Source organism: Pelodiscus sinensis, chromosome 1, assembly GCF_052426305.1.
Source record: "Pelodiscus sinensis isolate ZL-2025 chromosome 1, ASM5242630v1, whole genome shotgun sequence".
Classification (NCBI taxonomy): domain Eukaryota; kingdom Metazoa; phylum Chordata; order Testudines; family Trionychidae; genus Pelodiscus; species Pelodiscus sinensis.
Window position 1 is genome coordinate 184,116,785 of NC_143052.1, and position 16,951 is coordinate 184,133,735.

General features: G+C 42.5%; 1 protein-coding gene across 4 annotated transcripts in view; it reads right to left on the minus strand.

Moving 5' to 3' along the window:
* Nucleotides 1-16,951, minus strand: part of APP (amyloid beta precursor protein) — a 313,107-nt gene that overhangs the window by 73,405 nt on the left and 222,751 nt on the right. For all 4 annotated transcript variants that reach the window (XM_089773561.1, XM_089773560.1, XM_089773555.1 and 1 more), the window contains 2 exons: nt 9,041-9,115; nt 2,777-2,935 (listed from right to left, as the gene is read on the minus strand). In XM_089773561.1, coding sequence (XP_089629687.1) covers nt 2,777-2,935; nt 9,041-9,115 — 234 coding nt within the window. The remainder of the gene's footprint in view (nt 1-2,776; nt 2,936-9,040; nt 9,116-16,951) is intronic.

The following is a 16,951-nucleotide window of genomic DNA, read 5'->3' on the forward strand; positions in this document are numbered from 1 at the left end:
GCAATGGAACACAGCCATTTGTTTTTCCAATTTAAACACAAATGCTCTCTCATGGCTTCACTCAGCACAACTGGCTACTCTCTTGGCAAACTTATGAAGCTGCTGGAAATGCTGACACTTTATTCCTGTCGTGAGTATATTAACAAAATAGCACAGTGCTTGACTTATCGTTCAATGGTGGCATCAGAGTGGAATTCCCTCTAGGCAAGGGTTGTTTAGCAGCAAAGAAAGAAGGTTTGATTCCCTTAGGCCTTAACTCCTTTCAATTTTCTAGTGACAGAGCCCCCTAGGAGCACATTCTGTCTCATCATCATTCCACCCAGCCGTGTCCTAAGGATAGAGATGAGATTGAGTCCAGAGATTTGCACAGCCCTACCTGAGTTTTCCTCTTTTCCCTTGGGGTGTGAGCGTAAGAGGACTGATATTGGGATTCTAATAGTATTGCTGCTCATGAGTCTGAAAATCAAACCACATTCACATGCTCAACTTTATCTGTTCACCCATAGCTAACCATCCCTCAGCTCTCTGCCTCTGCCCAACAATGAAGCAAAACAGGCTCTGCTACTGCATAAAAATGTGATCGCTGCACTTCTATGAACCACACATCTGAGTTGATACTGGCTACAGAAAGTAATGAAAATGGGGGTGGGGGAGGAGGGTGGATGGAAGGAGGCAAGGTTAGTACCATTAACAAAACTGGCAGGTGAACCATACAAACTTCTGAGCAGCTATTTATCCCCCACAACCTTTACAAGATTATGGTGAGGCTCTCTCTGCATGGTAACATCACAAACAGATAATAGCTTTGTATTGCAGGCCCTACTCTCTTTAACCAGAGCAAAGTTTGTGGAAATTTTGCTCTGACTAGTTTTTAAGATGCCAATAAGCCTCCATTTGCATGGAGTGATGTTTGAGTATTGTGGATTTACTCATCAGCCCAAAGGATGATATAAGTTGTCAGTCCCAATTGTTTTTTCTAGTAGGAAAAGATTTAGCTCTTTTTGACATGAAACGGACCCCAAACCTCCATGTTAGTTATTGTGCTCCCCAAACCTAATACTAAAATATTCACTTCTTTGTACCAGAAGTTGATTTATTCCCCTCCATGCTCTTGTAAGGCATGTCATCCACATTTTACTGAGGAAAACTTAAACTCAGTGATGTTTACTGTGCAATGCTATGAAATAAATCAGTAGAGAAGTCAGAACGAGATTTATCTCAAATACTACCCTCATATATCTTTCAGCTACAAGCTACTGATCACAATATCACAAAGGAAACTGTATCTTGATCTAGAATTACTAATCTACCCATGAATTAAGGGCTGGAGAGAAGGCTCTTACTGTCCTTCTAGTACAAGTCAGGGGCCATAAGGTGTCACGTTTTACTCTTAAAATATGGTTGCAAAACACCCTGTACCACACCACTAACTGCATGTCTTTTCATTCTCTCAAAATTAATTAGTGATCCCATGTTCCAAAACCTATAGCAGGGATCCAACTTTTCTACATTCACCCGGAATATACAGGATATATACTACAACCCCCACTCCCAATCCTAAAATCTTCAAATTCCCTGATTTTGAGAAGTTGTGTTTTCACCTATGACCCAGGTTCCTCATTTGGAAAATATTCAGTGTTATAATAGCTACAATGCAGTCACACATTATCATCTAGCTAAAAGACTTGTTTGTAGGATTTTTTGTTTTCTGACTTGTGTCATATAATATACAGTCCTGGAATGTGGAAGCTCAGCTTTTAAATTTTTCCTACCACTGTGGCTAAGTAGTGACCATTTCTCAACACCATCCAGCTGACAAGCAGCTTTTCTTCCAAAGGAGATTTTCCTCTGCAAAGTGGATTTTTTTCCACAAAGGAAACCATCCTACTCAAGTGACATCAGTGAGAGATTCTCTGACATGGTCTGTTTTGACAAGTGAGAGAGGTTAAACCTCTTACTTAAACCCAGCTCCTAATCATCAGCACCTTCACCACCCCAATAGCTAAGCACACAAAAATTACATTATAGCACATCAGAGAATTGTTTAGACCATAAGAATGTGTAGTGGTAATGGGAATGTTTGTTTCAAAATCTCAGTAGTAATGTATTTTTGTCTTTTTCTGCTCTGGCAGATTAATGAATGCTTTGGCTGCATTTCCAGTTTTATCGCCTGCATTATCTTTCAAGGTTGCTGAATCTGTCTCTTCTAACTCTATAATAACTTGTACAATTGGTCTTAAAATCTTGTCAGGGCCCTCAGGGTTTTTTCCATCTAATAAGCACCAGTAAAATATAAAACGAATGACTGTTTTCCACAAATTCTGAATGGGCTCATTTTCTCTGGGAATGCAGACTAAATATAGACATTACAACCCACATCTGTAAACTGGTATTTACATCAGAACAAACACACCTTAGCATATCTGCTGTATTTAAGGCTCTGTTCTGGAGCTGAATTCAATGACCCAGAACCCTCATTACAAGGGCTCTATCCCTCACCATCCCAATATTTAAGCACACCAAAACAAAACAAAAACAACCACAAAATTGTTTCTATACCATATCTAACTATTAATTAGCACTTAACTATTTGATGGGATTTGTGGGACCAGGTTTGAAAATTTGGGACAACAACTTGAGTGAATCTCTCAGGAGGGAAAAAGCAAATATTATTCTGTGCCTTTATAGAGGGGAATTATACTTCAATACATTCCTCTTTCTAGAACATCTAATGTGATTTCTACATAGCAAGTGAAGTTTGTGGCATTCTGCTTACTCTGGGAGGTATGGCTTGCAGAGCTGTGATATAGTTCTCCAGAGCAATGCGGCGGCGGTCATTCAGCATGGCTTCCACTCTGGCCATGTGAGTTTCCACTAGCTGCTGTCTCTCATTTGCTGCTTCTTGCTCCAGTGATTCCACTTTTTCCTGGAAATGCTGCATGTTTCATGTTAGAAAAAACAGCAAGAGAACAATGGTTATTGAACTCAGGAAATAAGGGTATGCACCTTTTTCACAGAGCATTAAAATCCTTCTCTACAATTGATGGAAGTGACCTGCCTTTTACTACAACCAACTATATCTGTAGAATTTCTGAACTTCACGGGCCTAAAATGGGAGTTGCGGGTGCTCAGCATGTCTGATCATCTGGCCATATTAACCAATCAAATATTTTTGCTGACCTTCAGCATGACAACAAAGATATCCTTCATGTGAGCCTTGGTATCCTGTTCAAAGTGCTAAGATGCACTGCAGGAAAGCATTTGATTGTAGTAGGCACCTTTCCCATAGATTCTCAGACTCATCTGACTATCATGAGTATATATATGGGGGAAAATAATTCCTCCTTCAACAGAATGAGACATCCGAATTTACTAAAACAATGATCACTTAGAAAACACAAATGACCACAAGCTGGAAAAAAGCTAAAAGACACAGAGCAAGATTGTGGGATTTAATAAATAATATTCTGATTGTGGATTTGTATTTGTCTTGTGATGCTGCACTGAAACCAACTTGGAACTGAACAGGAGCTGTTAACAGGGAGTTTGGAGAGGGACTTCTCCAGATAAAGGAGGAAGCTAATACAGGACTCTTAAGGGAAGTGGTCTGTCTGTAGTGTGTGTTTGTGTTTTCCTTGCTGTGAGCTGAACTTGTGTTTGGCTGTTTGATTCTCCCCCCCCCCCCCCCCCCCACAGAGTGTGTGCTGTGGCTGGCAGGTGGAAACTGTGAGCTTCTAATCAGGGTTTGAAATCTAGAAGCCTCTGCTCATTGATTGAGCCTTAATCAGGGGGAGGGGCTATCAGGTAGTCCAGGGCTTTATAAAGGAGTGAGTCAGCGATCAGGGAGCTTGCAAACAGGAGCTGTTAACAAGGAGTTTGGAGAGGGAGTTGGGAAGGGGGTGAGATACACTGGCCATTCTTTAACATCTTTTCACTACACTCCTTCCCTTCAGGGAGGCATTGAATAACAACTGAGGAATTTCTCAGAAGGAAGGCAGGTATGGATGGTGATAGCTTTGCTGTTTTACCTACACAGCATGTGCCATGTTTGTCTTCCTCCCAGAAGAAAGAAGAGATTTCATCTGCCCTAAGCGCAAGCTGGTCAGCATTTTGGAAGAAAAAATTAGAGGACTGGAGGCCCAAGTATCGACCCTACATTCCATCACAGAGGATGAACACTTCCTCGATAGAAGGCAGCGTTTAATCCTGCAGCCACAGTAGGCTGAAGAGCCAATCAGGGCAGTACAGGACAAGGAAGAAAACTGGAAGCATGTAACCTCTAGAAGGAGAAGGCGGCCAACTCAGATATCCCCCATTCCTGTAGAGGTAAGCAACAGCTTTCAGGCTCTCACCACAGGCACTATGGTGGAGAATGCTTTGGCAGGGACCTCTCAAGGAAGAAATCAGAAGGGAACACCATCTACCGGAAGGCATGGGATGTGCAGTCCTAGGGACGGGGGTTTCACAACCACCACCCCCAAAAGAAGACAGGTGGTAGTCGTCGGAGACTCCCTCCTAAGAGGGACTGATTCATCCATCTGCCATCCAGACCTGCAATCTCGAGAAGTGTGCTGCTTACCGGGAGCTCGCATTCAGGATGTGACCGAGAGTCTTCTGAAAGTGATTAAACCTTCGGATCACTACCCCTTCCTGCTTCTCCATGTAGGAACTAACGATATGGCCAAGAATGACCTTGAGCGAGTCACAGCAGATTTTGTAGCACTGGGAAGAAGGATCAAGGAATTTGAAGCGCAAGTGGTATTCTCGTCCATCCTTCTGGTTGAAGGAAAAGGTCCAGGTAGGGATCATCAAATTGAGAAAGTAAATGCGTGGTTGCGCAGGTGGTGTCAGAGACAGGGCTTTGGTTTCTTCGACCATGGGACTCTGTTCCGGGCACAAGGATTGTTAGGAAGAGATTGGATACACCTAACCAAGAGAGGAAAGAGCATCTTTGTGGGCAGGTTTGCAAACCTAGTGAGGAGGGCTTTAAACTAGGTTTGTTGGGGGATGGTGACCAAAGCCCTGAGGTAAGTGAGGAAGTCAGACACCAGGAAGAATCACAAGGAGAAACAAGCAACAAAGAAGGACCCCTGATTCAGATGAAGAAGGCAGGGTGATCAACTAGTTATCTAAGGTGTTTGTACACCAAAGCAAGAAGCCTGGGAAACAAACAGGAAGAATTAGAAGCCCTGACCCAGTTAAAGAACTATGATTTGATTGGAATAAGGGAGAGTTGGTGGGATGACATGCATGACTGAAGCACTATCATGGAAGAGTATAAACTGTTCAGGAAGAACAGGCAGGGGAGAAAAGGAGGAGTTGCATTGTATGTAAGGGAGTAGTATGATTGCTCGGAGCTCCAGTATTTACAGGGAGAAAAGACTGTTGAGAGTCTATGGGTTAAATTTAGCGGTGGAAGCAACAGGGGTGATGTTGTGGTTGGTGTCTGTTACAGACTGCCGGATCAGGTGGATGAGGCAGACGAAGCTTTCTTTGGACAACTGAGAGAAGCTCCCAGATCATAGACATTGGTTCTCATGGGCGACTTTAATCATCCTGACATCTGTTGGGAGACCAATACAGCAGTACACAGACAACCCAGACAGTTTTTGGAAAATGTTGGGGACAACTTCTTGGCACAAGTGCTGAAGGAACCGACCAGGGGCCATGCACAGCTTGACCTGCTGCTCACAAAGAGGGAGGAACTAGTAGGGGAAGTAGAGGTGGGTGACAACCTAGGAAGCAGTGATCATGAGATAGCAGATTTCAGGATCCTGACCAAAGAAAGAAAGGAGAGTAGCAAAATACACACCCTTGACTTCAAAAGAGCAGACTTTGACTCCCTCAGAGAACTAATGGGCAGAATACCCTGGGATATTTACATGAAGGGGAAAGGAGTCCAGGAGAACTGGCAGTATTTTAAAGAAGCCTTATTAAAAGTGCAGGAAGAAACCATCCCGATGCACAGCAAGAAAAGCAAATATGGTAGGTGACCAGATTGGCTTACCGGGACATCCATGGTGAGCTTAAACACAAAAAGAAAGCTTACAAGAAGTGGAAACTTGGTCTGATGACTAGGGAGGAGTATAAATATATTGCTCAAGAATGCAGGGGAGTTATCAGGAAGGCGAAAGCACAATTGGAATTGCAACTGGCAAGGGATGTGAAGGGTAACAAGAAAGGTTTCTACAGGCATGTTAGCAATAAGAGGGTGATCAGAGAAGGTGTGGGGCCCTTACTGGATGAGGGACGTAACCTAATGACAGATGATGTGGGAAAAGCTGAAGTACTCAATGCTTTCTTTGCCTCTGTCTTCACGGACAAGGTTAGCTCCCAGACAAATGCACTAGGGAAGGAGGTGGACAGCCCATGGTGGGGAAAGAAAAAGTTAGGAATTATTTAGAAAAGCTAAACATACACAAATCCATGGGCCTGGATTTAATGCATCCGAGGGTACTGAGGGAGTTGGCAAATGTCATTAAGGAGCCTTTGGCCATTATCTTTGAAAACTCGTGGAGATCGGGAGAGATCCCGGATGATTGGAAAAAGGCAAATGTAGTGCCCATCTTTAAAAAAGGGAAGAAGGACAATCCAGGGAACTAGACCAGTCAGCCTTACCTCAGCCCCTGGAAAAATCATGTAGGGGATCCTCAAGGAATTCATTTTGAAGCACTTGGAAGAGGGGAAAGTGATCAGGAATAGTCAACATGGATTCACGAAGGGCAAGTCATGCCTAACCAATCTGATTAGCTTCTATGATGAGGTAACTGGCTCTGTGGATATGGGAAAATCAGTGGATGTGATGTACCTTGACTTTAGCAAAGCTTTTGATACAGTCTCCCACAATATTCTTGCCAGAAAGTTAAGGGAGTATGGATTGGATAAATGGACTGTAAGATGGACAGAAAAGTGGCTAGACTGCTGGGCCCAACGGGTAGGAATCAATGGCTCGATGTCAGGTTGGCAGTCTGTTTCTAGTGGAGAGCCTCAAGGATCAGTACTTGGACCAGTTTTGTTCAACATCTTTATTAATGACCTGGATGAGGGGATGGATTGCACCCTCAGCAAGTTTGCAGATGACACTAAGCTAGAGGGGTAGGTAGATACACTGGAGGGCAGGGATAGGGTCCAGAGTGACCTGGACAAATTAGAGGATTGGGCCAAAAGAAATCTGATGAGGTTCAACAAGGAAAAGTGCAGAGTCCTGCACTTGGGGCGGAAGAATCACAAACATTGTTACAGGTTGGAGACCAAATGGCTAAGACGCAGTGTGCAGAAAAGTACCTGGGGATTACAGTGGATGAGAAGCTGGATATGAGTCAACAGTGTGCCCTTGTAGCCAAGAAGGCTAATGGCATACTAGGGTGCATTAGGAGGAGCATTGCCAGCAGATCCAGAGAAGTGATTATTCCCCTTTATTCGGCTTTGGTGATGCCACATCTGGAATAGTGTGTCCAGTTCTGGGCCCTCCTCTATAGAAAGGATGTGGATGCATTGGAGAGGGTCCAGTGGAGAGCGAACAAAATGATTAAGGGGCTAGAGCACATGACCTACGAGGAGAGACTGAGGGATTTGGGTTTATTTAGTCTGCAAAAGAGAAGAGTGAGGGGGGATTTGACAGCAGCCTTCAACTTCCTGAAGAGAGGTTCCAAAGAGGATGGAGAAAGGCTGTTCTCAGTAGTAACGGATAGCAGAACAAAGAGAAATGGTTTCAAGTTACAGTGGAGAGGTCTAGGTTGGATATTAGCAAAAACTATTTCACTAGGAGAGTGGTGAAGCACTGGAATGAGTTACCTAGGGAAGTCATGGAATCTCCATCCCTAGAGATTTTTAAGTCTCGGCTTGACAAAGCTCTGACTGGGTTGATTTAGCTGAGATTGGTCCTGCTTTGGGCAGGGGGCTGGATTTGATGATCTTCTGAGGTCTCTTCCAGCTCTATGTTTCTATGAAGTATATGAATGCCTTCCACATTAATCAGAATAGCTCAGTGGACTCAAAGGAGTCTTTGGATTACAGGCAGCTCTACTTGGGCTAGATCCATGGAAGACTACCAGTTCTGCAGTCATGCTTAATTGGCCAAATAGCCATTGTGGCTAGTGGGTAACCTATTGGACAACAAGGGGATAGATTCTTGTGAGTGGTTGGTTTGCTTTTTGGATGTGTATGGAAGGGGAATTTTTTCCTTTTTAATCTGTTAGCGTATTCAGATACATTTGGTGAACTTTCCATTACAGGCCCTCTGAACTTTCCAAATATTTCAGAAGGAAAAACAGATCATTTCCCCTTTAGCCTAAGGTTTGTATTTAGTGGGGTTGGCTCCTATTCTCACCTCCCAAAATTTGTTTGCCCATTTCTACTTACAACCAAGACACTCATGCAATAACAAAAGTTTATACTGTTACAATTCTGGTGTAACCAATCACTAAAGCTGAGATGGATAAAGAGGCCTAAAATAGGGGCTCCCAACCTTTTTGAGTATATGGGCCCCTTTTCATTCTATTAAAATTTTTATAAACCCTCTAAACAATATAGCTATTTTCAAACATTCTATTTACTTGATAATCATTTGAAACTGGTAACAGTCCATGTGATCTAAAAACAAATATAGCAGTATTGAGAGATAATACCCTGTACTTTTAATAAGATGGCTGGTGCTGTAGAATGGATGACAGTATCTATTTTAAACTTTCTGTGGACCCCCTACAATACTGTTGGGGACCACAGACCACCGATTGGGAACCACTGGCCTAAGGGAATGGGGGTTCCCAGCTCCTTCTGAAGATAAATCATAATCTCATTGAAAACTTTTCCCTACAGTGATTACACTGTAAATTGTGTGGCTCTCCACTGCAATTCAACAGACTGACTGCTAAGTATAAAAGCGCACAGAAGTGATTAATACCTGGCAGTTAAAAGAGCAATACTAAGAGCAGAAAATAACAATTCCCCAACACAAATATGTTTCCAAATGATACCACAGTACAGTTCATATTTTATTTCTGACCCCAAGTGGTATGCTTGTAATTTTGTGTTTCTTTACCTGAATAACAGCCTTCTTATCAGCCTTTGGTAAGTTCTTTGCTTCGCGTTCTGCTTCCTCCCATTCCCTCATGACCTACAGCAACAAAACAGGGAGCATACGTCTTGAGTTTTCCTCTCATGGCTTAGGCTTTAGTACCAGTCAAATAACATTGTTCAGATAACCATCTGTTTTGCTCCCCTTATAAAGAATAGCTGCAACACTTAACAGAGTCTTGTTGTTAATTTAAAAAGAAGAAATAGATCACTCTGTCTGAACATCATCCAAGTTCTTTCAACTTGAGGTTGCTAGAAGTGAAGCAGTGCATTAACTCTAGATGTTTAACAGACCCTCCAATGTCAACAGAGGAAGTAGAGTTACTAGATTGGCTAATATACTGACTTTTCATCTCAGAGAAAAATAAGAGGTTTAAATCTCTTTTATATCCTCAGTCAAAATGAACAGATTTCGATTGATTCTAAAAGGCATTCATTCATATCACAAACCCTTCTAGCTTTTGATGGAGTACATCAGCTAGCTTTTGATCAGAACAGGTCAAGACTACGTGCAATTTCTGCTAGTCTATACTGTATGCTTGCTGAACACAAAGAAGTGAATTTACTTATGTCCCAAGTACAATATTGGCAGAACAATGATAAGAAAACTTGCAGAATGCTTATTTTGAATCATCCAAAAGGTCACCTGTCACAGAAACAGAAAGGAATAATCTCAGTAAAGGGAGGCAACTGTTGTTTACGTCTCTCATTGTGTGATAGAAATGTAGCCGTGTTAGTCTGGGGTAGCTGAAGCAAAATGCAGGACAATGTAGCACTTTAAAGACTAACAAGATGGTTTATTAAATGATGAGCTTTCGTGGGCCAGACCCACTTCCTCAGATCAAATAGTGGAAGAAAATAGTCACAACCATATATACCAATATACACACAATATATCATTGTGTGTTCTATACGTGACACTTGAAATCACGGTAAATTGTTATAAAAAACTTGATCTTGCTCATAAATTTCCCTATTTCATTCCTAGGAAGCAATCTGTTAATACTGCACTCTGGGCATTAATAAAATCTCTTCCACTGAGCACTGCATGTGCAAACAACAGTAAATCATGGGTTCCCAAACTGGTGGGCAAAGAGATTCCAGGGGGACCACGAGACGACCCAGCCCCCCCCCCACCCCCTCCAAAGTTTTGCTGCTATTTTTGTTTTTCGGCCCTGGTCAGTTCCCCCCCTCCCTCAAGTTTTGCTGCTGTTGGAGGTATGAGGTGTGTGTGAATGTTTCTCAAAAATCAAAAAGGGGGCATGATGCTGAAAAGTTTGGGAACCACTGCTGAAAATAAATAAAAAACCCACCCTTTCTGCAAAACCCTTCCTTTCACCCTCTATCAATGGAAAATATAGCCTCCATGCCATTTAGAACAGAAACTCATTTAAATACATTTCCAAAGGACAGGAGTAACCTTGTCTCCACAGTACAAGTGGTCCATAAAACATGCCAAAGGTGTGCTGACAACTTCTGGGTTATGTAGTAACCTTTGCAAAACTCCCTTAGCAAAACTTCACTCTCAGTGTCCTCAAGCATGGTTGAGAACAATATACACCTCCAACAAATACAATCTGTTCAAGCAGGTGTGCAAACCTCAGAAGGTCCTCAATTCTATAAACTTTTGAAGGACCCTCAAAAGGTGTACATGGGAGTTCCTTTGGTACTGCCCTTCTCACCACAGATGGCTCCCTCATACTTTGGGTTGCATTTTTTCATCACAGGAGTCCATCGTCCACAGAAGATTCTCTGTCTTTGTCCCTCCCACCATAGCAAGGAAACTTCTTTCAATCTTTTCTTTCCTCCACCAAGGAACAACTCTACCATGGAACAACAATGCCTTAGTAAAGGAAACCTACATTTGAACCTATGGGGAATTGTTTCCTTTTTCATTTGTCCTAAAGATCTCATCCCTTACAGCCATTACTTCTACCTAAAGGGCGAGGGAACTTCAATCCTTAAAGACGGACTCACCATACATCTATTCTACGAAGATAAGGCAATTCTATGTCCACCCTCACTTCCTTTCTAATGTCTCTTCTGAATTCTGTATTAATGAAGAAAGTCATCCCCAGTAGTACTGTATCCCAAGCTTCATCTTCAAAAGAAGTGAACTTCCATACACTGGACAAAAAAGCTTTTGCCTTGACAGGACTAGGCCCTTCAAGGCAGCTGCTAAATAAGTGGGTTTTACCCAGGAAAGCTCATGATATAATATATTTGTTAGTCTCTAAGGGTATGTCTACACTACCCCCCTAGTTCGAACTAGGGAGGGTAATGTAGTCATACGGAGTTGCAAATGAAGCCCGGGATTTGAATTTCCCGGGCTTCATTTGCATAAAGCGGCCAGCGCCATTTTTAAATGCTGGCTAGTTCGGACCCCGTGCCGCGCGGCTACACGCGGCACGGACTAGCTAGTTCGGATTAGGCTTCCTAATCCGAACTAGCTGTACGCCTCGTGGAACTACCACCTATAATTACTTAAAATGTATCTGTCTGTAGTTAATATATCTGTTTTGTATTTTACCCCAAATAGTGTGTTTTGGATGAAGTGCTTGAGAAATCTTAGCTCAGGTTAACAATGACTGTTGTATGTCCATCACCCTTTTGACTAAGCGGGGCAGAGTTCTAGGGTGGATGGCTGGGAGCTGGATGGAACTGGCTGGAGCCTACCTGTTGATGGTTCATTCTGAAAAATCAATCATGTAATTCAGGTGGTTGTCCCCTAATTGTAGTGCCTGTCAGAGATTTGTAGTTTGACATCAGCATCACAGTATCAGAGGTAGCCCAAAGTTAGTGTGTTTGGAGGACTCAGCAGCACTGCAGTTCAGGTAATCATTGGTTAGCCAGTTCCGGGTTCAGTATGCTCTGGAAGCAGAGAAGTCCAGAGTGGCTCCAATGAAACCTGTATATTAAGAGGTGTTAAGATAGACTTTTCCAAGTTGATGTAGAGACCCAGAGAGTGAAACAGAGAAAGCACCTTGCAGGTTGCTGTGTGTGCTTTGAGAAATGAGCGACCCTTTAGGCTAAGATTTCCCAACCTATGGGTCAGGACCCAAATATGGATCACCATTACATTTCAAAAGGATCGCCAGAAGTCTCCCCGGGTGGCTCTTAAGGAGCCATTCACACATTTTTTTCAATTGCCCTGGATCACCAAGTCTTCCTGAATTGTCAAAATGGGTCCCCATTTGGAAAAGGTTGGGAACCGCTGCTTTAGGCACTGATCATCCAGGTAGTGAAAGACTATGATGCCTATCAGGCTGCTGACAGACGTTTGGTAAAAATCTTTGTGGTGGTAGAGAGAACGCAATACAAGTAGTGGTCCTTGTCTTTCAGAAGTGTAGGAATAATTTGAGAGGCATAAATGGTGACAAGAAAATAAATATTCTAAAGGTTGAGGGGAAAAAACTCGATCTCCTAGATCCAAAGAGGGAATTCCTCTTAGGGTCACCATTCTGAAGCACTGAGATTGGATGAAGGTGGTCCAAAATGGCTCCCCATCCGTCTCTGTTCTTTCAGATGAGCAAGTACCCAAGAATAGCTCCCTTTTCCGATGAAGTCTGGTGGGACAGATGCAGTCATCCCCAAGGCTGGGAGGGATTCTACCTCCTGCCTTAAGAAGCTTTTGTGAGAGGTTTTTCTGAAGAGGAACGGGGTAAGAAGAGTGGTATGGAGCTGAACTGAATAGAATAGCCTAGAGAAATTACTTTCAGGATCCATCTATCTGAGTTGATAGGTGCCCAGGAAGGTAGGGAATATGAGAGAGGATCACTATAATGTTGGGAAGGGAATAGATGCTATGTAGGATCAAGAGATAGTTCGTGACCCTCAACCATTAGATCAAACCAGACATTTTGAAGACACCACTGGCTGGAAGGTTACTGAGAAGGACCATTTCTTACAGAATTTGGGCTTCTTTCTGGGCAGTGCAGTCAGTGTTGTGGGTGAGACTGTTGAGCTGAGACTTGCTGCATTTTCTTTTTGTTACAAGTGTAAATGCTGAAGTTTTATAACTGTTAAAATATGAAGAGTCAACATTATGTGTCAAAATATGCAAATATGCTTAAAACAAATTATAGTAAGTCCTCAGGCAGCATTTTTCTTACTTTGCCTAGCTGTAAATTTAGATCATCATCAATAAAATATTTTTCATGGATTTGTATATGTAGTAAAATTGATGCTAACGGAGACTGTTAAATATCTAATCCTTCCAAGCCTCGTCATAATAGTGGTATAAGGAGAGGGGTAGAGGCCATCAAACCAGTGATCAGTGCCTCACACACTATAATGTACTGTATTTAGAAAGAACCTATTAAGTGTACAGGATGGTACTTTGCATTAAGTGCATATTAAGCACTTATCTTTTTCGGTCATGATTTTGGAGACCATAAAAACTTCCCTGCACCACACAGACAGTTTCTACTTAGAAGACTGAATTATCATGAATGCTGTAGGTTATGAGGGAGCATGGAAAACACAGTATTAATTCAAGTCACTGTGCCTTTCTAAAACACCATGGTGCATGTTAAGTCTTGAGCATCAGCCTAGATTAACAACTCTATAAGATCCTTTATTTCTTTTTGTGGCTTTAAATCAGACCTTTAACCTCTCTTTAACACCCCTTTCACTCTGAATTTGCAGTCAGAAGTTTTTGAAAACATTTCTTTACCAAACAATTGATCTTTGTCCTTCAACCTAACCTTGAAAATTTAAAGTCAAAGCCATTTTGCTAATCCATGTGATGAAAATAAGCATTGTAGGCAATGAGATAAGAACATACTTGGCTAGACCAGATTTCACAGCCTGTTATCATTTCCCTAAACCCTTCAGGGTACAGGAGGTGAGATTATAAAGTGACAGTTCACACAGCTGGGCTAAGGAGATGAAAATTCTGGGACCCAGAATTCAACCCTGGTGGAGTGAGAATGAATGGCTTGTGAAAAAGACCAAGATTATCTTTAGAAACAACATTCAGTGTGCTATTTGCACAAGCAGTATTTTAAGGGTTGGATTTTTGCAATCAATCAACTCTAAAGTGCCAAAAGCCTCTAAAATATCATCTGTTTTGCCTGCAGCTATCCACATGCATTAACTCTACAATCCAAGGAAAACATTTTTTGGGGAGGGATCACGAGTTTAAGAGAAATTATAAGAATTCAACAAAAATGGTTAGCATCTATATGAGAACAAACCACCATCATTCTGAAGACATATATTTGCAGGAAAAGGCTGCCTTAGGATCATGAAATTGTCTCCTATGTGCTTATAAAGATATTCTCATTCATTGAAAAAACAAAGCTATCAAGGCCTTTCAGATTTATGGCACTTCAAAGACTTCATTCCGGGAAAATGACAACCTCTAGTTTGAGATTTAAGACACAAGTCATTTAAAAGTAAATACAGTCCTCAGAGTTCAGGGTACACTGTATGTTATATATATATATATATATATATATATATATATATATATATATTTTGGATGGGGGGGTGGAAAGGTCAGAGGGATGTGAGGTGAAAAGAGAAGAGGGAATAAAAATGTTTTTTATTATTAAGACAAATGCTTCTCACTGAAATGCCATTATACTATATCCAGAAGAATTTATGCTGACTATATATACCCATGCATGGTAGGACTAACCATAAACAAGGTACAGTAAAACTCCGATGGTCCGGCATCTGATGGTCCGGCACCATCAGGAACCCAGAAGTGCTCCAGGCAGCCGGACCATTGGAGCTGCTCTGCTCCCAGCTTCCCTGATTCAGCCGCTGCTAAAACTGACCAGCGGCTGAATTGGGGAAGCCGGAGGCAGAGCAGCTGGAGTGCTGCCGGGTAGGTCCCGTAGCACTGCCCCTCGGCGCTGCGGGACCAACCCGGCAGCACCCCAGCTGTCCCTGATTCAGCCGCTGCTGACTTGGGGATGCCTGGGGCAGAGCAGCTGGGGTGCTGCCAGGTTGGTCCAGTAGCGCTAAAGAGCGGCGCTGCGGGACCAACCCAGCAACACCCCAGCTGCTCTGCCCCAGGCATCCCCAAGAGTAGCTGGGGTGCTGCCGGGTTGGTCTCGCCACGCAAAGGGTCGGCGCTACCGGACCAACCCGGCAGCACCCCAGCTGCTCTGCTGCAGGTGTCCCCGATTCAGCCACTGCTGGTCAGTTTCAACAGCGGCTGAAGCAGGGACGCCTGGGGCAGAGCCAGACTATCGGAAGGGGGGGCTATGAGGCATCTGGGGTGGCATCGCCCCCACCCCACCCCACACCAGACCCCTCATAGCCCCCCCTTCCGATAGTCCGGCATATCTGATAATCCAGCACTCCCTGGGTCCTAAAGGTACCGGATTATTGGAAGTTTACTGTATGTATGTATGTTAGGCATATCAAGTTAATTTGTATAAAATCAAACATGGTAGTAACAGGGTACCGATCTCAGAAAAAAGGCTTTATTCAGAATGCCAAATCATGACACAAGGTGAGTATCTATCAAAGGCTTTCTTCCTAGACTATAATGGAGCCAGGATCAGATACTCTGGGTGAGAGAAGGCAGTGGATTCCATGGGCTAGGGTAGGGAGAATTGTAGGAAGTTACAGAAAAGAGATAAAACAGAAACTTGGAGTGGCGCTCTGTTTTGGCACAGCTTAATCAAAGCTTAAGGTTTGAAAACAAGAAGAAAAGGATACTGAAGACCAAATGACTATAATCCTTTTTTGTTAAAACACAGTGAATGTTAAACACTTATAGACGTGAAGATATAGATATATACTTGATGGAATTCCTGTTAAAAATGTCACTAAAAAAAGTTAAATAGAAAAATTTTTACTCCCCCCCTTTTTAAGAAACCCCACATAAACATTATCATAATAAAACAACACTGTATTTTTGAAAAATACAATAATTTAAATAAAGCACGTACATTTTCCTTCTATTTTCCAAAAAAAGGAGTTAAGGACTAAGTAATCCCAAGTACATCCACTGGTAACATATAATCGAAATACATACATACATACACATACATACATAAATAAAAGAGCATCCCAGCATCTTATCATGACACACAAAGCCAGACACCCAACAGGGACTCTATCCTCTAATCCACCACTTCTATTTGAGAGGGAGGTAGCAGGTAAGCAGGCTACATCAAATCAGAGACTACCTGCAATATCAGGGAAATACCTTTCTGAAACCATATTTTAAAAGGTATTTAAACTCCCTTTTGTGCACTAAAACCAACAGGAGTTAGGTGCCTTATTACTTTTTAAAACATGGCTCTAAGGGTACATCTATACAGCAGTGTTGAAATAACAGTCTGAGTCTACACTACAAACAATTCAACAATGTCAAAATAATGTTGAGCTGGAGGACTTCTTACTCTGACCCCTGTAACCCTCACTTCATGAAGAATAAGGAAGGTCGGAAGAAGCGTGCTCTTTCTTGGACTTCCTACTGTGCAGACAGCGCCAAAATTTGAAATAAGCTATTTTGACTTAAGCGATGCAATTGACATAGCTCAAGTTGCTTAGCTTATTTTGGCCTTAGCCCTGCTGTGTAGACATGCCCTAAATGACCTGAGACCACATGAAACTCCAATGGCAGACACAGGTCTCAGTCACCAGCTTAACCAGGTGATCATGCCTTTTCACAGAGGAAGATGTGAGGCACAGAACTGTGTTAAAATATTAAACATGTAGGCTACGTCTACACTGGCCCCTTTTCCGAAAGGGGCATGCTAATTTTCAACTTCAGAATAGGGAAATCCGCGGGGGATTTAAATATCCCCCCGCGGGATTTAAATAAAGATGTCCGCCGCTTTTTTCCGGCTTGAGGAAAAGCCGGAAAAAAGCGTCTAGACTGGCCCGATCCTCCGGAATAAAGCCCTAT